Raw genomic sequence first — 26,429 nt, 5'->3', positions numbered from 1 at the left:
ATCTCTAACTGACTTTCGAATTTCGAATTTAATTTTTGTTTCTAGAAGGGGTGGTTGTTACAAAAAACCTGTATAAAACCCTTGCTAACTTAAACATCGGAGTCTCTTGCAGGTACCACCCCCAACCTCTTCACGAAAAATTTAGACAGGCGACACTTCGGCATCACAAGTCAGACGCTGCCACTTGAAGGGAGCTGGATCTCACGTTCAGACCCAAATCAATGTTTCAGGTAACTCTCAGAACACGTAGTAAGCTGAATATGTTCCAAAGTCACTTGTTGGAGCATCAATGTCATCCTCTTTCGAGCATCGCTACTGGAGAATCATCATTGAATACAAGTTTAGCAAAATGAATCTCTAATAACTAAAGAAAAAGTGCATCACTCAAGTCAAGATTAATACCATTTAACAATTAATTAAAATAAAAATATTACTTGAATAAGTATATTTACCTACACAGCACAAGTAATTGTCTTTAATAAGGACCTAAAATAAAAGGAGAATAAACAAGATATGAGTTATGACAAAGGAACGAGCAAGATCATCATATATTCTCAAGGAATGTCTTAAATTCAAATACTTTATTGAATAAAATATTAGACAAATTTTATTTTAAACAGCTAGATAGATTGGATAAAAGATGGTCGTAAAAAGTAGAGAAATATCTAAAAATATTATATACGGGTGGTCAAAGAAGACCTACATGTATAAAAATTAAAAAGTTTTATTATAGACATAATAAATGATATAACTCAATAGCATCTGTTAATCTATGTAGCCGATTTTATTTAGTAGAATAAGACTTTATTGTTGCTTCTATTGTTATTTTACATGTTTATAACAAAAATGTTTCAATGTTAATTTTCAATGGTAGTCTTTGATTTCATTTTATTTTACTAATTATAACAGCGACCGATAACACTGAATTCAAGAAGATACACCAACAAGATTACCATGTTTCTGTTCCTTCTTCACATGTTAATAGCCATAGTATTGGTTGCTTTTCTTATATTCAAGGAAGTTGAAGGACTAATCCAACCCTCATCAGATTCTAAAAGGAGAAAGCAAACAAGGGTAGTAAAGTATTTTCTACCTCAAGTAGAAGCAGCTTCAGTTCTAAGCATTGTTCTAGCACTAACATGGCAAACTGCAATAGAAAATGGCCAAATTTCAGGACACATTTCACACTACGGTGTTCTTTCTTCATGTCACTCTGCTAAAATTTTCCTTCTCTGCTTCCAAAAGCCTCCAACAGATGGTGTTGGAGTTTCTCTCATTGCATTTTCAATAGGGAATGGTTTATATGCATGTTGGGTTCTGAACAGAATCAAATTTTGCACCAAAATTCTAACACTTTCACTTCAACCTGTTTCCAAGTTCCATGATCTGAACCAGCCAACTTTTTACATGCTTGGTGCTGCATTGTTTTGGAAGTCACTATGGAGTTTAGCAGTGATTGGTGCATTGAATTTCTATTTGCCTTCTTTGGTGATCATTGCTTTGGTTTTGAGCTTGGCTTGGACTTCAGAGATTATGAAGAATGTTGTGAACATTAGTGTTAGTAGTGTTGTTGCTTTGTATTATATTGGGGGAATGCAATCTAGCACTAAGTTTGGATTCATGAGGGCATTGACAAGGAACCTTGGGAGTGCTTGTTTGGGATCTCTGTTCGTGCCGGCGATCGAGGCGACAAGGGTTGTTGCTAGGTTTCTGAATTTGCTTGAGGGGAAGATGAGTTCTTGTTTTGTTTTGCTAGGAGTTGCTTCAGAGTCATGGAATTCATCTTCAGATATGGGTATGGTTGGGCCTATGTTTAGATACATACAAGTACTAAACTATTTGCTACTTCATACAAGTTACAAATATATACGAGTACACCTAACAATTTCTAAAGGTGAAAAACAAGAGTTTGGTTGTTGAAGTAGTCCATGGAAATATTAAGCTCTGTTTGGTAAGTATTTTAAGGGAAAAAAATAGAAAACTGTTGAAGTTGAAATAAAAAAAAATTAAAAAAGTACAAGAGAATAACGTTTTTTTTAATAACGTAAATAATAGATTAAAAAAAGAAAGTTAATTTTAATTTTAAAAATTAAATTTTGAATTAATTAGATATAATCTTTGTTTTGAATTTGATTTTTAACAACTACAAATCCTTTCTCCCACACCGGCACCACGCCCCATCCCTGCTCCCCACAATCCCCTGCCGTTTCTCGCAAACCACTGCACACATTCCGACTTCCTCGTGTGTTCGCAACCGCCGCACACATCCGTGGTTCGTGGCGCCTCCCCAACCGCTGCATGCAGCCCAGCCTCGACGCACCTCCATCCCGCCTTCACACCTCCATCTTAGCTAATTTTGTGCGTCCTTCCTTACTTATCTCTCTTTAAAAACATAACCCTTGTCACAGATAATAAAAAAGATAGTGAAAATAATTATCCTGTTTAAACAAACAATTTTTTTAATTAAATCGTACATCGATCCATCCCACGTATGCAAGACACAAGAGCCTTTTTTTAGTAAATTACTAATTATATATTTAATAAAAAATAATGTTAGGTAGCTAAAACATTATAGATAATAAATAAAAATACATGATCAATAACATTTACATTGATCTTAACTTAGTTAATTGACACAATTAATTTTTTTATAATTATTTTTTCTTATTTAATTACATCAAAAATCAATTCCAAATTTAATGTGAACCAAATCTCAAAAAATTCTCTTTTATTATTACATTCATAATTCTATCATTTTTTTCTAAATAAAAAGTTTAAATTGTGATATTTTTAATCCTAAAAAAAAGCTCAAATCGCTTCAATATATTTTATAAAAAATAAAAACATCTTAAATTTGATTTAGCTCTATTTATTGAAAATAAAAAACATCCAAAATTATTAATTTTTGACCTGCAAAATAAAATCATAAATAATAAATTAGCACCAATTCATTGATTATAGATATTATGCGTTTAAAATTATAGATGTTTTACATATAAAATTATAAATGTTAAATTAAAAAATTTTAACAACTTCTATTATACAACTCATATTTTATATATATACTATTAAAAAATAAAATATAAACAAAAATAAATTTTTTAAAAATAATTATTAACTCATCATATTAAAATCAATAAATAAACATACATATGAATATTAAATAAAAATATTAAAATAATTAAAATATGATTCATTAGTGGACATATGAGATAATTTAAAAAATATAATAAACACATAATTTGAAATTTAGTAATACTAATTATAAAAATTTATTAATTATGGGCATCATATACATTAAATTATGAATAATATTATGAGTATAAAATTATAGATATTATTAATATGAACTTATGTATGTTATGAGTAAATTTATCAATTGAATAAATTAATTTAAGTATTTGATATTTTTTTCAAATTCAATTATGGTAAAATTTAAAAATATATGTATTAACTTGATAGTTACTTATGTAATAACTAAAAAATAAAATAATATGTGTATGAATGTAATAACTAAAAAAATATTAATTTAATTTTTAGCGTTAGTTGTATATAATTATGGATGTTATTTGTATGAATCTATGGATGTCATAATCACTACAAACTTATAAATGATATCTCATACCTCATCGAATTAGAATGATTTTTCATATTCTCATAAATTACTTTATTGTGAACAGCGATGGTGGAGCTTGAAAAATTTTTTTTGGAAAAATCTTAATAAAAAATTATATAATAGTATTTATATTAAAATAAAATTTATAAATATAATTATTTTATTTTTAAATTTATTATTAATACGTAGGATTATATATAGTTAAGATTAAAAAAAGATAATTTTGATTTTGATTAATAAAAAATTTTATTTAGGTAAATAAGCTAATTTGATTTTAAATAAAAAATCAATTTTAAAAAAATATTTTTACATGAAAAAAATTAGTTTTTTATATAAAAATCTATTTTTATTTAGAAAACTAATTTTTTATCTAAAAACTGAATTTTCTTTTTTAAAAAATTGATTTTTTATTTAAATTATATAAAATCAATTATAACTTATAAATTATTTTTTAATATTTTAAAAAATTAATTTTATTTTTAATAATATTTATCTCTCAAAAGTTTTAAGATTAATTATTTTTATTATAAATTAAATAATATAATATAACAAAACAAAGTCTTAAATTTTTAATAAAATAAAAATATCAAATTTTATTAATGTAAATAGTATTATACTATAATGGCATTAAATTTGTAAAGTTGATTTAAAATAAAATAATAACTTTTTATTAATAACAGATATTACTACTAGTTATATTATAATTTTTATTATTCTAAAAATAAAATAATGCATGAAACTATATGAGAAGCTAAATATAATTTAGTGTTAATTTTATAATGATATTTAATTTGTAACGTTAATTTAAAAATATGTCACTTGTTGTTGATTTAAAGTTATGCTATTTGTTATGTTAAATAAGATAAGATAAAAAATTTGAAAGAATGGTGAAAATGAATATAAAACTCAAATACATAAGTTGAAAGTATATCAATATAATCAAATAAGTTAATTTTACTTTCTTTAAAATAGAATTGCTAATATTTTTACAAAAATTTTAGAAGAGGGGCATGACTCCCTTTGTCCACACAAAACTCTGCCACTTGTGAACAATCTCATCAAATAAGTTTATTTATTGTTCTACTCGTGAACAATCTCATCAAATAAGTATATTTGTTATTCTACTTTTTCAACTCTTTTTGATATAAACACTGTATTAAAATCAAATTCAAATGTCATACTATCAAAAAAGAGAATTATAATTGGTTGTAAATTATTTGGCCTGATCCACCCGAAATAAGACTCAAAATTTTAAAAGAGTAGCATGTACGTATTGGCTCAATTTAAAAAACACGTCAATTGCAAATTCTATTTTTCTGCCAACTAATTGATGGATCAAGCTTTCAATTGCTTCATCCTTGCCTTGTTATGCCACCAGTGACAAAAACTCAGTTAAATTTTTTCCTTGTAAACAAAGTGAAGTGAGGAGACTCAGTAAAATGGTGACTGGTTACAAAAAAAAAATAAATTAAAATTAATGTCAATTAAAGAATATTTTTATGATTAATCTCTATTAATGTTCTAAAAATTAGACCGAACTGATCGATCGAACCGATTTAACTGTGAACTGACAGAGTTAATGATTCGGTCAAATATATAAAACCAATAATAAAAAAATCGGCAAAAAATTGTTGAACCGGACGAAAACTGACTGATCAGATCGAACCAGAATCCGGCCGGTTTACACAAAAAAGAAAGCTCCTTCGTTTCTTTCTCCCGTTCTCCCTTTCTTTCTTTCAGTCAGAGAAATCACACAAACCCAACCACAAAACCCTAGCAGTGTAAGCCTATAGCACCACCACAAAGAGTGGCATACTGCCGCCGTCCGTCGCACTCAAAGTTCGCCATCCGTCATCTAGCTTCCCTCGTGCTCCAAGTCTTCAACCCCTATTCGCTGTCATCGATTGCGGTTGCTTCCTCGAGCTCGGCGTCCATCGTCTTTGTCTGCTCAGCCGTGCTTCTATCGCCGCGCTTCAAAACCCTAGCCCTAGGTTCTTCCTCAATAGTTCTGCCGCAGTGTCGCCGCCATCTTTATTGTCGGCGCCTCCGCTTCTTCCTCTGCTTCTCTGTTCGAGGCTTGGAGCAGTTCGCCGTCGGGTCTCCGCTCTCCGTCATCTCGCTGCTCGCTGTCCGTCTCTCCGTCGAAGGTTAGTGGCCCTGCTTTCATCACTTCGGTTCTTCTTCCTTTTTTATGCTCTGTTTTCTGATGGCTGAATGTGAAATTGTGAATGGATATTTTGAAATCAAATAATTGATTTAGTTCTGGTACTCTGTTTTAGTTTTTTTAATTTCTGAAATGTTTGTTGAAATTTTCTTGTAATGTTTTGTAATTGCTGGTTGTTGTTTTGTCTATGACATGTGTGCTTGGGCTTTGTTAGCTGTAGGCATTTCCTTGTCAGAGAGGAAAGCTCGTTATTCTTATGCTTCTCTCTGGGTTCTATTGTCAACTCTTGCATTTGTTGTTGTTTGCATTCTTGTTTTTAAGCCTCTGGTGTCATGGATGATACATAAAACCCCAGAGGAACAACCCTTCAGTGAAACACAGATATGCATTGTGCTTACTGGTGTTATGATCTCTGCTTTTATCACTGATGCACTTTGGACACATGCTGTGTTTGGTGCATTTGTCTATGGTTTGGTTATTCCAAATGGACCACTTGCTGCTGCTATCATTGAGAAGCTTGAGGACTTTGTTTCTGGCCTTCTGCTACCTCTCTTCTTTGCTATCAGTGGCCTCAAGACTAATCTCACCTTGATCAAGGGAGCCGCTAGATGGGATTTGTGATCTTGATGGTTCCTCTTACTTGTATTGGCAAGGTCCTTGGTACTCTTGTTGTTTTTCTCCTATTTCAAATACCTGTCATGGAAGGTGTAATTCTTGGTCTGCTTATGAATATTAAAGGGTTTGGCTTCATTGAAATTATAGTGCTCAACATTGGCTGGGAACAAAAGTATATTTATATGATGCATGTTTTAACCTTTTATAAATTAATTCACGTATACCCATCATGTATATTATTGATTCAATTCATTATGCATGTATGTAGGTATTGGGCGATGAAGTATTTTCAATCATAGTTCTTGTAACAATTCTGATGACAACAATCATCTTACACATAGTGGCATTGATCCACAAGCCAAGAAAAAGGCACATATCATACAAGAACAGAACAATACAAAGAATAGGAACAGATATTTTATGTATTGTTTATAATTTATTTATTATTTTATTTTAAAATGGTTTTTTCGGTCGAATCACTAGTTAGACCGGTTAGACCAATAAATCAGTAAATCAGTCACTAGAACGATTTAATGATCGGTTTGATTTTTAAAACCATGGTCTCTACTGTAATAATATATACAAAAATTAAATTACATTAAAAGTATCATTAATATTAGATACGTTACCTCTTAATAATTAAAAATATATTTTGATTAATACGTGAAAAAAAATAAAATCTGTGATGAGTTGTGTAATAATATATGTGATAAGAAAGCAAGATAAAAATTCAATAGGTATAATAATAATATAAATAAATTTAATTTTAAAAAATGATAGCTGATTATGGCGAAATATTTTGGTTTTCAAATATTTTTTTTAACTAAAAAAGAATGTTAATGTAAACTTTTTTCTTTTCTGTAAGCCTGTTAGAATTAAGAATAGTTAGAACAAAATTAAGATAGTAAAGTATCATTTTTGTCCTCAACATTTAGGGTAAGTTCTAAAATTGTCCCTAACATTTCAATCGTCCTATTAAGTCTTTAACGTTTCAAAATTGACTCAATGTTATCCCGCCGTTAGGGATCCGTTAATAGAATTGACGGCAGGACAAAATTGAGACGATTTTGAAACGTTAAGGACTTAAATAGGACGAAAATGTTGGGGACAAAAATGATACATAAAAATAAATTTTAATTTTATCCTTCAATAATATCGTTTTTTTACTATACATAGTATTCAATTATTTTTTAATCACATCTAAGTAAATTAAACTTAATTATATTATTTTCATTTTAAATAAATTAATTTTTTTATAATTTTACTCTTAAAGATTTTGAGTTATCATAAAATGTTTGTAGAATGATTAGTATATAAACTTGCATAAAAGAAAAAAATAATATATATACAATAAAATATAAATTATATCTTTTGTCTCTAATGTATCAAAATTTTTTAAAATTATAAAAAAATAAAATTATTTAAAATGAAAGTAATATGATTAAGTGGAATTTATTTAGATGTAATTAAAAAATAATTGAATACATGTAGAGTAAAAAATTAATATTTTTAAAAGATAAAATTAAATTAAAATTTATTTTTATGTATCGTTTTTATTCCCTAATGTTTTTGTCCTATTTAAGTTCCTAACGTTTTAAAATCGTCTTAATTTTGTTCCGCCGTCAATTCTGTTAACGGATCCCTAATGGCAGGACAACATTGAGTCAGTTTTGAAACATTAGAGATATAAATAGTACGATTGAAACGTTAGGAACAACTTTAGGACTTACTTCAAACATTAGGTATAAAAATGATACTTTACTCAAATTAAGAAATTAAGACATATTTGGACAAACTAATTTTGTGATAAAGATATGGTAATGATCAATAAGAGCATCTCCAACGGGTAAAACTTTGGAGTCCTCCTACTGTGTTGTCAGAAAGAAAAGAGAGATGGGGCGTTGGAGAGGAACTCACTTGAGTTCCTTTACGCAATTCAAAACGAGGGAGTCTTTCTGAATGGGAACTTTCATTAACCAATACACAATTACCAAATGGCAACTAAAATAAAAAATAAATAATTATATAAAATATTAATTAATTAAATAATTATATTAAATAATTAAATAATTATATTAAATATTGATATTTTTATTTAATTAATAATTTATATTAATTAATTAACTAATAATTAATTAAGTAATTAAATTATAATTAATTTATTAATAATTATAATAATTAAATAAATTAAATAATTAAATTTTTATTTAATTAATAATTTATATTAATTATTTATATCATAATTAATATTAAATATTATTTATATTTATATTATTATATTAATTTAGCCGTTGTAAAAATAACCGTTACTATGCTATCGTTATTATTAATAAATTAATATTTTTGTTACTCTATATATACCACTTAGATACACTTCTATTGTCACACTCTCTACTACTCTTCTTCATCTTCTTCCAAGTTTACAAAATCAAAATTCTGCTACTATTATTTTTTATTCGAAAAAATGGATCCAAACCAACTCAACTCTTTCTTCAATTACTTACAAAACTTTCCTCAAATTCCAAATACCCAACAATCTCAAACCTCAAACTCTCAAGTTCCAAATCAAAACTTCATACTACCAAATATATTTCAAAATCCAAATCCACAAAATCTTTCTAATTTCAATTTTCAAACTCCTTATAATAATCAATTTCCTATATTCCAACCGCAAAATCAAAATTCACAAACACTTCATTTTCCATTTTCATCTATATTTAACCCCTCTATCGGAAATGTTACTCCAACTTCCTTGCCGTTTCCAACTCAATTTAGTGCATCAAGACATAACTCATCTGGTATTGGTGGCTCTTCTAACCCATCATCTCAAACTCCTATACAATCTAGTCCAAATTCGCAATATTCAGATTTTGCAAACCCTCGTGGATTAGATGCTATCGACCTCAATGATGATGATATTGAAGATCGGAGACAAGATAGTATTCAACACTGGCATTGGAAAGAGGATGAGATGCTGATCAGTGCATGATTAAATGTTTCAACTGACCCTATAGTTGGTACTGATCAAAAGGAGAAAATATTTTGGAGTCGAATTCATAGCTACTGTGTAGAATTTTGCTCCGACATGACAAGGGGGGTAGTTGCATGTAAGAAACAATGGTATAAGATCAACAAGGCTGTTACACAATTTGCTGGTTGCTACGATCAAGCTAGTCGAAATATAAGGAGTGGTTTGAATACTGATGATATAAAGGAGTTGGCTTATAAACTTTATTCCACAAATTATGGTAAAAAATTTACTTTTGAGAGGCATTAGAACATGCTTCGGTTGGAGCAAAAATGGAGAAGTCAACTACCTACACAGAGTGGCGGCTCAAAGAGAACCAAGGTTAGTGCAACTGGAGCATACTCATCCTCATCAAACCCAAAAACACCGTTGGCTGACGAACCCGGTGTGGACTCTCCCGTTCGTCCACAAGGATCAAAGAAGAGCAAGCGAAAAGGTAAGAGAAAAACACAAATGTCTGAAAATTTTAGTGAAAGAAAATTATTGGTTGTCAAAAAATTATCTCTCATAGAAGATTTTAAGAATATTAGAGAAAGGGAACTAATGGATAGGGAAAAAGAAAGAGAAGAGGAGAAAGAACATAGAATAAAGATTATGGCAATCAAAGAGAAGGAGTTACAAATTCAAGCGGCAATGAAAGAACAAGAATTATAAACTCAGAGGTATATTAAAGAAATGGAGATAAAAGCAAAAGAAAGGGAGATGGAAAGGATGGCCAAGGAAAGGGAAAGGAAGATGGATATGCAAATACTTAATGCTGACACGTCTACAATGAGTGAAAAATGTCGAGCTCTTCATGATATTGCATGTGAGAAAATAATGGCCAAGTGGTTTACTTAATGATTTTTTGTATTCTTAGAGTTATGTAGTATATTTTTATTTTTATTGCGTATTACTGGTATGTGATGTAGTTTGTTTTATTTATTTCTGATGTAAATTTTTAAATTAGTCAATATTATTGTGCTCTTATTGTTCATGAAAGTGACCGTTGCAAAACTAACCATTGTAAAATTAGCCGTTATAAAATTAGTCGTTAAATAATAATGAATTATTTTTAAATTTAAATATTTAAATTACATTGTTAAAAAAATTAATTATATTAATTTTAAATATTTTAATTAATTAATTAAATGAGACCAAACTAAAGGTAGTTCTTAAATGGGTAGAGTGAAGAACACGAAAACAAAATCCCCAACCTACCGTATCCTCATCCTTACACTTTTCTCTTCCTTCATTGGCTTCACTCTCAAATAATATTCCCCCAAATACTTTCTCAGTCTTTCAATTCACACTTCACACTTCACACTCTTCCCACCTTCATTTCAAAACCCTTTTACTTCCTTAAACCTTCACTATGGCCACAGCGCACGAATTCCTCGCTGTCCTTCCTCGCCCCTCCTCCTCCGCCACCGCCTTCTCTCCGGCCACCGCCCGCCGTGCCTCCGCTATGTTTCCCCACTATTCCGGGATCAAGCCCAGACCCATCGCCGCCGTTCGCTGCGCCGGTCCACTGAACCCCAGAACCCTTACTCGCAGCGGGCGGGTTGTGTGCGAGGCTCAGGATACCGCCGTTGAAGGTCAGATTTCGTCTTTGTTGACAATTTCTTTTACAGAATTGTTTAGGTTTGCTAGATGATAGTTGAATTATTGAAAATAATTTAGAAAGTTATAGCCCTTGTTTAATCCGTGGGATAGTAGAATGAAGTGTTTCATTATTTATTAATCGTCATTCATATTGTGAGATTAGTTGGCTTTCTAAGTTATGTGTGATATTTTTTTAACGGTGGAAATAAAGTTGATAATCCAGAATTCTTAGATGTTGACATGATTGATTATTTAATAATTTTTATCTATGAAGACAATTGTGGCTGATTTTTTTTTATATGGAAATAATTGTTGTATTATTCTAAGTTATGGAGGAGTGGTGTGTTTTAAGAAAAAGTCTAGGGGTCCAGCAATTTTATGGAATTTTGGCCAGCATGTAACCAGCAGAGAAAGGTGAGCCATTGGATGAAATCTCACATCAATCTCACACCATTAATTCATCATTGATGGTTGAATGATGGCTACTAATCACAAAAATTGCTGGCCCCCTAGCATTGCTCGTGTTTTAATTTAGTATGGAGATAGTCACAAATCGGTGTTCATTTAAAATTAAAATAAAAAATAAAATTCACACATCGGAGGATAGGTTTTCTAAAATTCACAAATCGGAGGGTAGGTTTTGTGGTTTAAAAATTTTAAAAAATTAAAAATTCACAAATTGGATGGTAGGTTTTGCATTTTAAAAGATTTTAAAAAATTAAAATTTACAAATCGAACCCTTCGATTTGTGATCTCCATATAAAAAACAAACACACAAAGTTCACATATTGTTGAAAAACACTACTATAAACCCAATATAAAAATTAAAAATCCGACAATTGTAAGTAAGTTGTTACTTTTTCTTTTAATACTTTGGCTGTGCATAATTTGTTTTTGTTTCTTTTTTATTTATCGGTTTGAATTGACGAGACTTGAACCTGTAGCTGTGATAAGATAATGATCAATGCAACGAGTCTCGTTTGGTTGGGATACTTTTTCTTCCCAGTTTCCAAAAATTAGTGCTGTATTGGTTCATCTTTCCTGAATATCTCAAATGCTTCCTTTGTTTCTGCTGACATAAAATTAAACAAGGTTGAAATTTTTTTTTCGGTTTATTATTCCTGTGGCTAGCTGTACGTCAGTGATCTTTAGTAGACTTAGACAGCATGTAACCTACGTATTAGATAAAGAAATGATTATTATCTGACCAAGGACCAGGGTGCCCAACTGTAAGGACTTTCAACCAAATTTATTTTCTTTTAGGGACCATTGATAATATTTTCAGAGAGTGGCTTTGGACTTGACTTGGGATTTTGATCACCAGAGATTTGGTGTTATGTGCTAAGCTTGACAAATTTAAAATGGAATCAACCTATCTAAATATAGTTTTTATCCAAATATAAATGAACGTTTCTGCCTGGACTATCATTCATAAGAAAGAGCTTGTTTAGGTGCTAGTTGTTAGAAAAAGATTTTTTTTTAATGAAATATTCTTTTTTAATATGTTTAACAAAATTTTAATAGTAAAAGTACTAAAAAAATAAAATATTTTTGTAGAAGCTACAATTTACATCTATTTTTTAAAAGGTCTTTTTTACATGTTGCCCAAGGAGTGAGAAAGGTGTTGGTAAATGTTGCAGGTGTTCAAGTTGACTTTTTGGAGGTAAGGTGTTCCATCCATGCTCACTTTCACAAAGCTTCCATTCTTTTCACTTTTGTCTGTACTGCTCTTTTGTTGAACTGCCACGATATTCTTCCGGTACGGTACGACTTCACTGGTGGCTAACCTACCACTTGTGCTGTATCCATACATACATCATATATTTCTTTAAATCATGGTTAATGTCTATGGGGGTGGGGTAACATTTTAGGTTTCATAATTAGATGAATTAATTAATAAGTCATAAACTGAGAGCCATATATTAGCAAATAACTGTTTTGCTTCATTTATTAAATTACTATTGGGTAGAATTTTACCTATTTAGATGTAGAAGAAGATGCTTTGCTATCATTTATTAAATTACTATTATTAGCTAGGCATGTAGAAATCATACCCGCTTATTCTATAATTATAATTTGAATAATAATTATAGAATAAGCGGGTGCGATTTTACATGCCTAACTAGCAATAATTCAATACTCAAAATTTGTTTATTCGAATTTTTATGAGTGTAACAGAAAAATTCAATTACACTTTCTCATTGTCTTAATCAATGATAGCAAAGCATCTTCTTCGGCATCTAAATAGGTAAAATTCTACCCAATAGTAATTTAATAAATGAATGAAGCAACAGTTATTTCTTATTTGCTAATATATGTCTCTCAATTATGACCTATTAATACATTAATTCTTCTAATTAAGAAATCTAAAAAGTTACCCCGGCCCATAGATATTAATCACGATTTAAGAAATGTATGATGTATATATGGATAGAGCTAAGTGGTAGGTTGCCACCAATGAGGTCGTACCAGAAGAACATCTTCGACAAAAGAGCAGTGCAGAAGAAAGTGAAAATAATGGAAGCTTTGTGAAAGTGAACATGGATGGAGCACCGTACCTCCAAAAAGTCAACTTGAGCATCTATAACAGTTACCAACACCTCTCTCACTCGTTAGGCAACATGTTCAGTTGTTCGCATGTGCTAATTATGAATGTTTTCTTTCATAGTTGCCAGATAAGTTTTTGGAAAGATCTGAAAAGTTTAATACAAGGAATACCATTGGGAGAAAAGGTTTTTTTTTTCCCTTTCGGGAGGAGATTTAAACAAACATGTAAAGTAGAATGGAGACAGATATGAAGGAATCCGTGGGGATCATGAATTTGGAATAGTGATAATAGATGGCAAAATCATCTTGGATTTCTTTTCAACTTTCAAGTTTTTTATTCTAACTCGTGCTCTAAAAAGTGAGACGAACATCTTATAACTTATAAGAGTGGATTGACAAGTTCCTAAATTGATTTCTTTTTGCTAGGAAAATCCTAGAAAAAAATTTGTACTAACTACAAAATTATTTGGGAGAAATTTTGACTAAACATAGTGTACTCGTTATACATTTACGTGTTTAGTAAAAGGTGAGGAGTTGTCAAGAAAGAAACCCGAGGACTAGGTGGTGGGAGATGAAAGGTGACATAAAAAGACTTCCAAAGATGGAAAGAAGCAGCAAGGTAGGATGGACATAGAAGTGTAGATGAGATGTGGTGTTGGATGGCAAAACTAATTAGAAAAGTGGCAAAAGAAAACTTTTGGAGAGATTAGAGATACTGTAGCTAGAGAAAGAATTGTGGTGGTCGGGCATACTTGCACAATGGAACGTAAAGCTAAAGAGGAAATGCTTTAAAGAATGATCTTTATGCTGTAATGTGAAAAACTTGGTTAGGTATGAAACGACTTAGAAGGAAACAAAAGTGCCGTAAGTGGAGCAAGAACGAGATTTATGAGAGTGTTTATCAGTCTTTGGGTATGAAAGAATTGGAAACATGATCTTTACAAGATAGTGAATGGTCGCAATAGATAGAGGAGAGACTTGGATCAAGTTAATTGCATTAATAACAAAAATGAAGTTTTGGTCATAGATGAGAGTATTGAAAGATGGAAGAGTTATTTTCACAAGTTATTTAATGATGGACATTCTTTCGTGCTAGGGTCGATTACATTTGATGGAGGAGGACCAAAATTTCAATTACTATAAAAAAATTTGAGATTTGAAGTTAAGGAGACCCTAAAATAGATGAAGATGGGTAGAGTAGTGGGCCAAAATAGTATCACTATTGAAGTTTGAAAAGGTTTAAGAGTAAAAGACATTTGTTGGTATTTACCAAAAAAAAAAAAGACATTTGTTGGTTAACTAAATTCTTTAATGTGATTTGAAGATCTAAGATGTTAGACAGATGTCAGAGTATTTTGGTCTCTATCTAAAAGAATTAAGGGATATAAAAAGTTGTGCAAAACATAAAGGAATCAAACTCATGAGTCATATTGTGAAGCTATGGAAAAGGGTGATGAAACGAAAGTTGAGATAAGAGATTCAGGTTTCGAAGAACCAGTTTGGTTTTTATGCCAAGAAGATCTACCATAGAGGTTATATATTTGTTAAGGAGAATGATGGATAGGTATTAGAGTAATAAAAATAATCTACTTGTAATACCTTTTTATTTGGAAAAGATGTGGGGTATCGAGGGAGATCCTGAGGAAGGTTTGGAGAAGGGGACAAGGATTGTATATATTCATTCACTTAAGGACACGTACAATGGAGTTATAATTAGTGTGAGAACCCAATGTTGATAGAGGAATTTCACACTCTTGTTGGAGGTGCTTACTAAGCATATCCAAAAACTTCAATGGCATGATGTATGTTTTTGGTTGATGACATTGTCCTTTAGGGAGAATCCTAGAAGATTTGAATGAGAATTCGAATTTGTCTAGGCTGGTGTCAATTGAGTCTAAGGCCTTGGGGATGACCCTAAGCCTTTCAACATAATTTCAGTCTACAGCCTAAAAATTACAAAACACATTTTATAAGGTTCTGACCCTAATTAAGTCCCAAAAAAAATTGAAACACGACTGGCGCTACAAGTCCTAAAATCCCTAAAAACAAAACTCATCTTCATCCGTGAGAAGAAAAATTCATGACTTGCACGTAGTGGTGTTAATATGCTTGGCCCTACGTTATAAGGTCAAAAGAACAAAAGGCCCTATAATCAATAGCACCAATTTTTAAAAAGCCAACCGGGTCGAAAACCCTAGGGCCAGCCCACAGGTACCCAAATCCTATTTTTTATGTTACTCTTTAAATAAACCTATTAAAAGTCATTGGCTTCTTCTATTCTTTTATCATTTTTATATATAGAAAATAACGAAATTGAAAAATAGATATTAAAATTAAACTATATACAAACTAAAAAATACCTTCATTATTATTTGCTCTTCAATAATGTCTATAGTAGAAAATCAAAACATCAACGGAATTTAAATTATGAACTAAAAGTGTAAATTCACCCCTCAAAATGAAATTTACACAAAAATAAATCATCTAAAATCTTGAATGTAGAGGGGATGTATAAACTTTGTTAACACTTCTTCATGAATTTTACCAATATCATCGTCTAAAATCAATTAAAAAACAATTAGAAACTTAATTTAAAACGTTATTTAAAAAAATTAACACATCTTCTGTTTCAATTTCTCTTTCTTTGTTGAGTAATCATTTTAAGATCTGATACTAAAGTGTTTCTAGAAGGCATCACAATCGTTGAAATAAATAATCTAATTCTAGTACCTTCGTACTCAACAAAACTAAACGCAAGATATGTTTTATTATAAGCTGGGCGAGTTTTTTCCGATGAACATTCTGGTCAATTTTGGTTGGAGGACCCTCTTTATCATATCATCAAATCTAATATTGAAGGGGTATGAATTTACAAGAAATTATATGACGACTTAAATGAGAAGAAGTCCCGTAATTATTCATAGTTTTCGAATTCTTCTCAATTTTGTATTCATGATTACAGAAGTTGTATGTAGCTCTTTCAACACCATTTCAATCTTTTCCAATCTTCTTAAGAAACCTCCAAACATTAGATTTTTTGCCAGAATCAACACTACCAGAGACATGAACAGGAAAAATCCCACATAAAAATGGTGTTTCTGAGACTCCTGTTGAATTTCTGGTAGTGTTGATTCTGGCAAAAAAAATTTAATGTTTGGAGGTTTTTTAAGAAAGATAGAGATGGTGTTGACGGGGATATAGAATAGGTACAGGACTTCTCATTTGAGTCTTCATATAGTTTCTTGTAAATCTATACCCGTCAGTATTAGATTTGACGATGATATAGAAAGTCCTCCAACCAAAATTGACCAGAATGTTCATCCAAAAAAACTTGGTCAGGCTATAGTAAAACATGATCTTGCATTTTAGCTTTGTTGAGTATGAGGCTACTAGAGATTGGATTAATTACATTAGTCCAACGATTGTGATGCCTTCTAGAAACATTTTAGTATCAAATCTTAAAATGATTTACTCAGCAGAGAAAGAGAAATTGAAGCATAAGATGTGCTATTTTTTTAAATAACGTTTTAAATTAAGTTTCTAATTATTTTTGAACTGATTGATTTTAGATGATGACATTGGTGAAATTCACGAAGAAGAAGTGTCAACGGAGACTATGCATTCCCCTTTACATTCATGATTTTAGATGATTTGTTTTTGTGTAAACTTTATTTTGAGGGGTCACTTTTAGTTCATAATTTAAATTCTTAGTGTTTTGATTTTCTACTAGAGACATTATTGAAGAGCAAAATAGTGATAAAGGTATTTTTTAGTTTGTAAATATTTTGATATCTATTTTTCAATTTCGTTATTTTCTATATATAAAAAATGATAAAGGGATAAAACAAGCCAATGACTTTTAATAGGTTTATTAAAAGAGTAACATAAAAAAAGCAGGATTTGATGGCCCTAGGGCTTTTGGCCCTGTGAGCTTTTTTGAATTTGGCCCTATAAAGTAGGGCCAAGCATATTGAAACCACTGTCTAGGTAACCTTTGGAGGTACATGGTTTGCATATAAATCGTGCTAAGATGAAATACACGGAATGCAAATTTAGCAGCGAAAGGGAAGAGACTATTACAAAGGTGGAAATTGCAAAAGATATTATACAACAAAGTAAAGAGATTTAAGTATCTTGTTTGTTTATTCAGGACAGCGGAGAAGTAGAAGACAATGTAAACCATAGGATTTAGGATTTGGATCTTCTAAAGTTTGAATTTCACTTTAGAGAGTAAAGTGTGATCTCTCACTATTGATTTCATAGGTGGGACCAAGAATAAATATGAAAGAGAAACTATCCAAAGGTAAAATTCAAACTTTAGAGGATCCAAATTCTAGGATTTAAGCAAATTGGTCAAAATGCCGAAGCATTTGGATTTTATATGCGATAAAAATGTACCTTTAAAACTTAAGACTAACTTTTATCTCTGAAAGAGATTTGGAATGAACAAAAGAGTAACAGGGTTGAAAGAAAACTGAGAATGATTATTATCATTGCACGCGTCCACCAAACTAATACATAAGTGATATATATATCCTCTGTTCACTCATACACACACTCAATGTACACAACACTAAAGAATAAGAGAAATCTTGCTAACTGATTTAACTAATCTTGATTGTTTTCTTGTATATCAACAACTTCTCTAATTGCCCCCCTCAAAGTTAAGGTAGCTCTAGGAGCAACCTTAAGTTTGACAGTGAATTTACTAAACTCCACTAATAATAGTTTAGTAAGAAGATCCGCAACTTGCTCTGGCGCTCTAATATGAACCACGTGTAGTTGTTGATTAACACGCTCTCACAAAATGCAAGTCAAGCTAAAGTGTTTTGTTCTGCTGTGAAGTATGGGGTTGGCTGCAAGCAAGACAACACTCTCATTGTCACAATATAGAGTTGCTGTTATTGTGACTTGAACCCTAAGTTCTTGCAACAAGTTTTGTATCCAGATAATTTCCGAACTTGCAGCGGCTAGAGCTCGGTGTTTAGCTTCCGTGCTCGATCTGCTCACGGACAACTGCTTCCTACTTGACCCCGATACAAGGTTGGCTCCCGTATAGATGCAATAACAGCACGTTGAGCACCGATCATCTAAGTCGGATCCACAGTTGGAATCTGAAAAACCAAACAGGTGCAAATCATTGGTAGCATGAAAAATAAGACCATTATTCACTGTGCCAGCAAGATATCTTAGCAATGGTTTAGCACACTTCCAATGGCTAAGCAGGGGTCTCTGCATATATTGACAAAGTTTGTTAACCGAATAAGCTATATCTGGCCTAGTAAGAGTAGCATATTGGAACGTTATTGATCTGTATAAGGTAGGATTGTCGAACACATCCTCCCCTACTTTAGACAACTTTGCAAAAGTTATCATAGGCATGGGCACAGCTTTTGATTCTTTCATTCTAACTCTTTGAAGTAAGTCACTAAGATACTTGGTTTGGGACAAATGGACAGCCCGACTCTTAACTCTTTTTTTGCCTCTATTCCTAAAAAAGTAGCTAAACTCTCCTAATTCCTTTAATGAAAACACTTGATTTAATTGATTTATTGTTGATTGAATTGCAATGGCATTATTACCAGTAACTAAAATATCATCTACATAGATAAGAATGTACAAGATAAGATGATCATCATGCTTAATGAACAAGGAATGATCTGAACTGGTTTTGAGGAATCCGAATTGATAAAGAGTAGAAGAGAGCTTAAGAAACCATGATCTAGGAGCTTGCTTGAGTCCATATAAGGACTTATGCAACTTACAAACCTGAGATGAATCTCCATGAATAAAGCCAGGTGGTATTTCATCAAAACAAACTCATTTAAGTCTCCATTCAAGAATGCGTTGTTAAAATCAAATTGTCAAATCTGCCAACTATTTTAAAAAGCAATGGTTAGTATAATTCGAATAGTGGTAGGTTTAATTACCGGGGCAAAGACCCGATCGTAGTCAATACCCTCAATTTGGTGGTTGCCCTTAGCAACCAACCGAGCCTTGTACTTAATTATCTCACCATTAGGAAGGCGTTTAATCGCAAAAATCCACCTACACCCTATAGCATTATGCCAATGTGTGGCTTGCAAAGCTTGATTAACTGAAGTAGGAATATATTTATCAAATCAATATTATTGGTAGTCACAGCATGATAAATTTTAGGTTTAACTATTCCAGACTTGGAACTAGTTTGCATAGAATGAAGGTTAGGATTAATGAGAGTTCTTGGAGCACTACCAAATTGGATCTCATTACCAGAAGTGGGGATACTGTCTTGGTGAATTTTATTAGCAGAGAGTGATGAGGTAAAGTAGACGATGGAGGTGTAGTTGGTTGCGGATCAGTATCACTATTTTGTGAAGAGTCAATAGCTAAATGTGATGACTTATTAGTACTAGGATTTGAAGAGTTGCCCACTAAAGTGTGCGTGGACAGATTTTGGAGGGTAGTAATAGGTGGTGTAGGAGTAGAATTAGATGGCAAAGATGATGCAGATGAGCCTATAGGAAAAACTAAAGATGTATGAGGAAATTGGTTTGAAGATTTGGGTGCACTATCAGTAGAAAAAAATTCATGGTATGGGAACCTATGCTCATCAAATATAACGTGTCTGATGATGATAAATTGATAATCTTGCCAGTTTTGCTTAGACACTTAATAGCCCTTGTGGTGTAGGGCATAACCTAAAAAGAGAGCTGAGACTTGTAATCAAGTTTATTTTGAGAATATGGTTTCAAGCCAGGGTAACATGCACAACCAAACACTCTCAATAAAGAATAATCTGGTTGTCCACCATGCATGAGCTCAAAAGGAGTGGAAGAATGAGTTTTGGGGGAGGGAAGCCGATTAATGATATAAGTGGCTGAGAGAAAGGCATCATCCCAATGTACAAAGGGAAGATGTGCAGTATATATATGAGTCCTCTGTTCACTCACACACACTCAACGTACATAGCCCTAAAGAATAAAGAATAGAAATCTTGCTATCTGATTTAACTTCACGGGAACAACAAAAACCACCATCTCGCTTTTTCCTTTCTTCGGTGCTACCTTTTTATTTCCAAGGGATAGAGTTGGGATGTATAATCCCATTATTTTGGAGGATGCCCGGGAAAAACTCCTAGGCAAATTAAGGATCAAATGTTGGAACCTCATGGGTAAGGATAAGGTAATGGAATTGATAGAGAAATTCATAGACCTAGGTAGGATAGGAGAATGGATAAAGGGAATAGAGATGATGATAGAGATCATACCGAGAAACAGAAGAATTCCGTACGGGTACAACTATTATTTGAACGAAGTTATAAAAATGCGATCTTTGTTGTCTAATAGAACAAACACTAATACCTTAATTGAGTCGGTCAAGATCAAATCTGTTTATCAAAGTGCTTCTTTGATTGCTCAAGACATCTCTTTTCAACTGAGAAAGAAAACAAGATCATTTCGTTCCATTTTTAGTAGAATAGTAAAGGATATTCCATTAGTAATGAAAAAAGGGGTAGAGGGAATAACATCTTGATTCTCTTGTATATCAACGACTTCTTTAACAATCTCATTGTCATTAGACCAAGTATATGTATGAAACAAAATGTTGGCCAACAAAGCGTGAATATGAAATTAAGTTCAGCATGACCAAAATATGGATGATTTGATGAATGAGTGATCATATGCGTGTGGACAAAATAAAAAATGAGGATATGAGAGATGAAATTGGAGTAGGAGTGTAGCGCCCATTGTTCAAAAATTGATGCAATCTTGTCTTAAGTGGTTTGGTTATACAGGGAGAATGCCAGTAAAGTATCTAGATGAGTGAATGAAATGTAAGATGGACCAATAGTTGAGGTAGAAAAAGACCTTAAAAGGACTTTACATGAAGTGAGCAAACAAGATCTCTTTGTGAACGATAAAATGCAATAATTTTGTTGTTTTTGCTTCTTTCATAGTTGGCAAATATGATTAAATCATCTTAGTAGTTTCCTGATAAAGAAAAAAGAATAAAGGAATAAAAGATACGTTTTCAGAGATTGAGACTAAGACTGAGATTGGGGATCTGTGACTCAATATTGTGTTTGATGGTGAAAGACTAGAACTAAAATTTCAGTCCTGGGACACAATTTCACTGCGCTACAGGTAACTTGAGGAAAGACATATTCATTGCGCCCTAAGCCAATGCAATTGCGCTTGAGATGAATTCTTGGTCTCCTTGATTTCCAAAGCTGGTATAATGTGATTCTTCTAATAATCAGATTCTTGACCTTGATATAATTACTATTCTGCCCCTTTGTGTTAGAAATACGAAAATAGCTTATTGAGCTCATATCATTTTCTCACATTATTGGCAAGTTATGCTTGTTTTGGGGTGAAAGGAAGGATGCCAAATGTTTGTGGTTGTGTCATATACACCATTGTTTGATATATTTTGTTGAACTATAATTATCGCATTTTCAAACATTGTCTAATGAAACTAGTTTTGTGGGGGATTAGATGCTTAAGTTTCACTAGAGTTGTCCCCAAGTATCTTTAAGGTCACGTATTGAAGTTGCGGAATCAGCCAGTGATACAATTATTTGGCAAGTCTGTCTACATTACTCCTTCTTGGCGAGGCCTTTCTCTAACCTTGTGTTAATGCCAAATGTTTGTGTATTGGGCTGCCTTTTAGGTGATTAAGCTCCGCTTGATTCAAAACAGTGTATTCTTAAAGGAATTTTGCTCTTACCGTTGTTAAGATGTCGGAAAGCTTCGCCGACTGAAAAAAAAAAAAATGTCGGAAAGCCTTCTTACATAGCTAGTCTTTGTGCTGTTTATTACAATACCAAGGTTAACATATAACTGTCCACATTACTATTACACTAACGAATATGAGACAAAAGTTTGGCCAGATGCTAACAGAAGTCGCATTTCTAAGGTGAAGGAATTAATTGGTCATTTTAAAAAAATCTCATCCAACCAATTTCAAAGAGCAAAATGGCATTCTGTCTAAATATAACGAGATAATCAGACTTCAGATTATAGCCCTACCATTATATACCATTTTTGTATTAAATAATGGATTTATCAACGTTAGCTCTTTACCCTTACTTGTTGTTTACAAGTAATTTAAACGGAAGCAAGCACTTATCAACTCCCGTGTTGATCATTGTATGTATTGTATATAAGCAGCAGCCCATAACAATTGAATGTATTGTATATAACGAAACCAGCTATCAGATAGGATTATGTTTTCAGCTACTCGTTATCATTGTTCTTACGACTGTTTAAAGCAAGTTCCTATTTCTAGTATATATAGAGGCTGGGTATTGCTACTGCATTCTTGATATCCTTTATGTTTCCTGCAGTACCTTCAAAAACTTAATTGTAGAGGATATGTTAATCCTCCAACTTGTGGCACTTCTCTCCTTCATACAATAAAATTTATTTTTCTTACCAAAATGGTTCCAATGATACAGTTTTACTTGTGGATCTACTGGTGTATGTTTTGGAGGTGAATGGTTTCAAACTCGCACATCCGTCTCACTTCCGACAACTTTGTCAATCAACAAAAAGTTTCAACATTTAAGGCTTGAATTTGGCATCCAAACACTTCTTAATAGCTTCATTTAGAAAATAATTTTGAACTCAATCATGAAATATAACTTCTAGAAAACTTCTTTATTGAAGTGAGTATGAGGATATTATGCCATTTGAGCTATAACTAGGTATAGCAATTAGGTACAGTACGAAGTGATGCATTCATGTGAAAAGTTTTAACCATGATATTGATATGCATGATGCAAATTTCCAATCCTCGGGGTTGATTTTATGAGAAAAAGCATACTCTATGGATTTTGATCCACCCTAGTCTCAATAAATACCCTCCCATCTCTCTCTCTCTCTCTGCCACGAAACATCTCTATGTACTGTTTTGTCTATGGAGGAACGCTATCTTGATGCATAGAAGACACATAGTTTGTGATATTCTTATGAATATGTTTATGGCATGGTTGCTTTTCTCTTAATGTGTTTGTCATTCTGTTAGAATTTTGGGGATCCCAATGTTCTTTTAACTTTTTCAACTGAGACATTTTGTCTATTCGGTAGAAATAGAGATTGGAATTAAATAAATTTGTGTTGTTGCTTATTGCATATTACAGTGGCTTCTATTACCGATGCTAATTGGCAATCGCTTGTCCTTGAATCTGAATCTCCTGTGTTGGTTGAATTCTGGGCTCCATGGTGTGGTCCATGCCGAATGATCCACCCTATAATTGATGAGCTGGCTAAAGAATTCGCTGGGAAGTTAAAGTGCTACAAACTGAACACTGACGAGAGCCCTTCAACCGCCACTCGGTATGGGATTCGGAGTATCCCCACGGTGATGATCTTCAAGAATGGCGAGAAGAAAGATACAGTTATTGGTGCTGTGCCCAAGTCAACATTAACCACCAGCATAGAAAAATTCTTATGAGGTGTAAGTAAAACAAGGCCTATGAAGAATTCCTGCTATGGCCTTCTCTTTGAAATCCATGTCGCAAGTTTCGAAAGTTTGCTTCTTTAGATGCACTCACTTACCCTGTTGTATAGTTATCGGATGCAACTTATTTTCCTTGCCCTTTTATTCTCCTAGTTGTCAACGTGCCTAAAATTTTCCGATGAAACTTTATTTTTTATTTGATAGAACCACGAATATCTTTTTTAGAAAAATGCTAGAGACATTAGAATTTATTGTTTTTAGCCATCAGATAATCATTAATATTTAAAAATATAGGATAAAGTATGTCGTTGAATTACTAGACTAAAAAAATTAAATTAATGATTAAATGATGGTCAAAAATAATAAATTTTGGTAATTTTTTAGCATTTTTTATCTTGTTATTATATTATTGGGAGAAAGAATTGTATTATATGGACACAATCATGTAGGGATATAGATTTAGATATAAAATCACCACATATTCACATTTGTAAAATTTTAAAAATAACAGGACCAAATTTGATTCACTTATAATTAAAATCTACAAATAATAATCAAATAGATTTATATTTATAATTAAAATAAAAATAAAAATATAGAAGTACAATAGTGATTAAATTTTGGTGTTTATTATTATATTATTATTATAAAATATTTGATTATTCTGTTATAAAAAAATTATTTTATTGTGAAAAATTTGATTATTTTAGTGGTTGATTAGTTTGTTAAAAAAAATATGTAAACAATATATATTATCAATCATATTAGTCATAAACAAAAAATTAATCACTATTTAATTACTTAAATAAAATATATGTTAAAATATAAAATATATATTAAAATATAAAATATATATTAAAAATATGACTACATATAAATATAGTAGCATTTGACCATTGCAAATGCATGGGACTACATTATTTACTTTCACTACAAAAAGTTTTATTTTTGATAATATTTTTAACTTTTTGTTATATCAAAATTCCATAAATACATGCGTACAATTGTAAAATTTGAGTTTGTTTCATTTTAAAAATATAGAAAAATGTTAGGGAGTTATTAGAATTTAGAATTTATTATTTTTTATTATTACTTAATTATCAATTTAATTTTTTTAGTATAATTTTTTTAGTCTAGTAGTTAAATAATATATTTTATCTTATATTTTTAAATAATAATGACTAACTGATAACTAAAAATAATAAATTCTAAGTCTTCTAATAGTCTTTAATAATATATATTCTATTGTGCTAAATATTCTCAACGTTGGTCTAAATATATATTAAGTACAAAATAAGAAATAGTTACATGTGTTATAAACTTTTTATTCATAAAAATAGAATTAAATTGCACTTAAAGTTTAAATCACCTTTTTATTCGAGTAAAGTGCCAATCCGGTCCCTGTCCATTTTGCCGAATGACAACACGACTCTTAATAAAAAAACACGATCTATTTCGGTCTCTGATCCTGTGCTCCGTCTGCCAACGCGGTCCTTCTGTCACTTTGACGACGAAAACTTGATGGAAATTGCTGATGTGTGTAGGCAAGTCGATGACATAGATGGCTTGGGTGGTTACGTGGAAAATAGAAAACCACGTAGCTAGGTGAAATGGACAGGGCCTATCTGTCCTCGTCCACAACACCGCGTTTTTAGGTTTCCAGACATCGTTTGGTTTCGTGCCTTATATGTTCTCCCGTAAAGACCCTTGACCCTCTAACACAATTACCTTCTAAACCCTAGCAGAAAACCTTCTTCTCCATCAAAGTAGTGGTGAGTGGTGACAAGCTTGCTGACAAGGTTGCTAACGAAGTTTTTGACGGTGACGTAGACGGTGAGTGGACGACGCTGTTGACGGAACTTGGACGGTTCTGTACACAGCACAAATTGTTGAGGTAGGTGTTGCTACTGTCCCTTTCTTTGTTTTTTTTGTGTGTGTGTGTGGTCCTCATTTAACAATTATTGTTTGCATTCAGTCGTGGTGGGGGTATAGAGAGGTTAATATATTGTTTTTGTTGTCATATTCTAAGATTTTTATGTATTTAAATAAGATGAAAGTGTAGAGATGTGTTAAAAAATTAATGAAAGTTGGAACAGATTATTAGGATTGGGTGTTTATATTGATGAAAGATTAAAGAAACTGTGTGACATGTTTAAATTTTTAAATTAGGAGTTAACAAAATTTTTTTACACTTTTTCAGATGGATGAATGTCTGGTTACCCCTGTGTTTCACCAAAAGGGAAATTTCAAGAAGGACAGTGAAAGAATTCTTAGCTATTTGCATGGAAAAGTTCATACGTGGCCACCAATGGATGTTGACCTGATTAATTATTTTGATTTGGTTGCTTTGTTTAAAGAGTTACGCTATTTGGTGATGGGGTTGGAGAGGAAGTTTTGATTTCCAATGACTGCTCACCCCCTAAGTCATC

At 31.8% G+C, this 26,429-nt stretch overlaps 3 protein-coding genes and 1 pseudogene across 3 annotated transcripts; all 4 read left to right on the top strand.

Annotated features, from left to right (window-relative positions):
- Window positions 1–221: 221 nt before the first annotated feature.
- Window positions 222–1,817, top strand: LOC130965879 (uncharacterized; annotated as a pseudogene).
- Window positions 1,818–4,880: 3,063 nt separating this feature from the next.
- LOC130965878 (cation/H(+) antiporter 15-like) lies at window positions 4,881–6,969 on the top strand. The gene is made up of 4 exons (XM_057890638.1): window positions 4,881–4,886; window positions 5,397–5,763; window positions 5,995–6,567; window positions 6,664–6,969. Exons 1-3 carry the CDS (start codon window positions 4,881–4,883, stop codon window positions 6,399–6,401), a joined length of 780 nt encoding a protein of 259 aa, XP_057746621.1. The 3' UTR covers window positions 6,402–6,567; window positions 6,664–6,969.
- Window positions 6,970–8,859: 1,890 nt separating this feature from the next.
- LOC130965877 (glutathione S-transferase T2-like) lies at window positions 8,860–9,672 on the top strand. Its single transcript, XM_057890637.1, has 2 exons — window positions 8,860–9,334; window positions 9,410–9,672. Exons 1-2 carry the CDS (start codon window positions 8,860–8,862, stop codon window positions 9,670–9,672), a joined length of 738 nt encoding a protein of 245 aa, XP_057746620.1.
- A 934-nt stretch (window positions 9,673–10,606) lies between these two features.
- On the top strand, window positions 10,607–24,452 carry LOC130968553 (uncharacterized). The gene is made up of 2 exons (XM_057893895.1): window positions 10,607–11,000; window positions 23,681–24,452. The coding sequence occupies exons 1-2, from the start codon at window positions 10,778–10,780 to the stop codon at window positions 23,992–23,994; spliced, it is 537 nt and encodes a 178-aa protein (XP_057749878.1). The 5' UTR covers window positions 10,607–10,777; the 3' UTR covers window positions 23,995–24,452.
- The last annotated feature ends 1,977 nt before the right edge of the window (window positions 24,453–26,429 follow it).

This window comes from Arachis stenosperma, chromosome 3, assembly GCF_014773155.1.
Source record: "Arachis stenosperma cultivar V10309 chromosome 3, arast.V10309.gnm1.PFL2, whole genome shotgun sequence".
Lineage (NCBI taxonomy): Eukaryota > Viridiplantae > Streptophyta > Magnoliopsida > Fabales > Fabaceae > Arachis > Arachis stenosperma.
Note: the sequence above shows the minus strand (reverse complement) of the source record. Positions and strands in the feature narration are given on the sequence as shown.

Coding starts and splice junctions, on each gene's coding strand:
- LOC130965877 (XM_057890637.1), top strand. CDS start 8,860: ATGGATCCAAACCAACTCAACTCTTTCTTCAATTACTTACAAAACTTT. Junction 9,335..9,409: donor TGAAGATCGGAGACAAGATA/GTATTCAACACT, acceptor CTGACCCTATAG/TTGGTACTGATCAAAAGGAG.
- LOC130965878 (XM_057890638.1), top strand. Junction 5,764..5,994: donor TGTCCGTCTCTCCGTCGAAG/GTTAGTGGCCCT, acceptor GGGCTTTGTTAG/CTGTAGGCATTTCCTTGTCA.
- LOC130968553 (XM_057893895.1), top strand. CDS start 10,778: ATGGCCACAGCGCACGAATTCCTCGCTGTCCTTCCTCGCCCCTCCTCC. Junction 11,001..23,680: donor TCAGGATACCGCCGTTGAAG/GTCAGATTTCGT, acceptor TGCATATTACAG/TGGCTTCTATTACCGATGCT.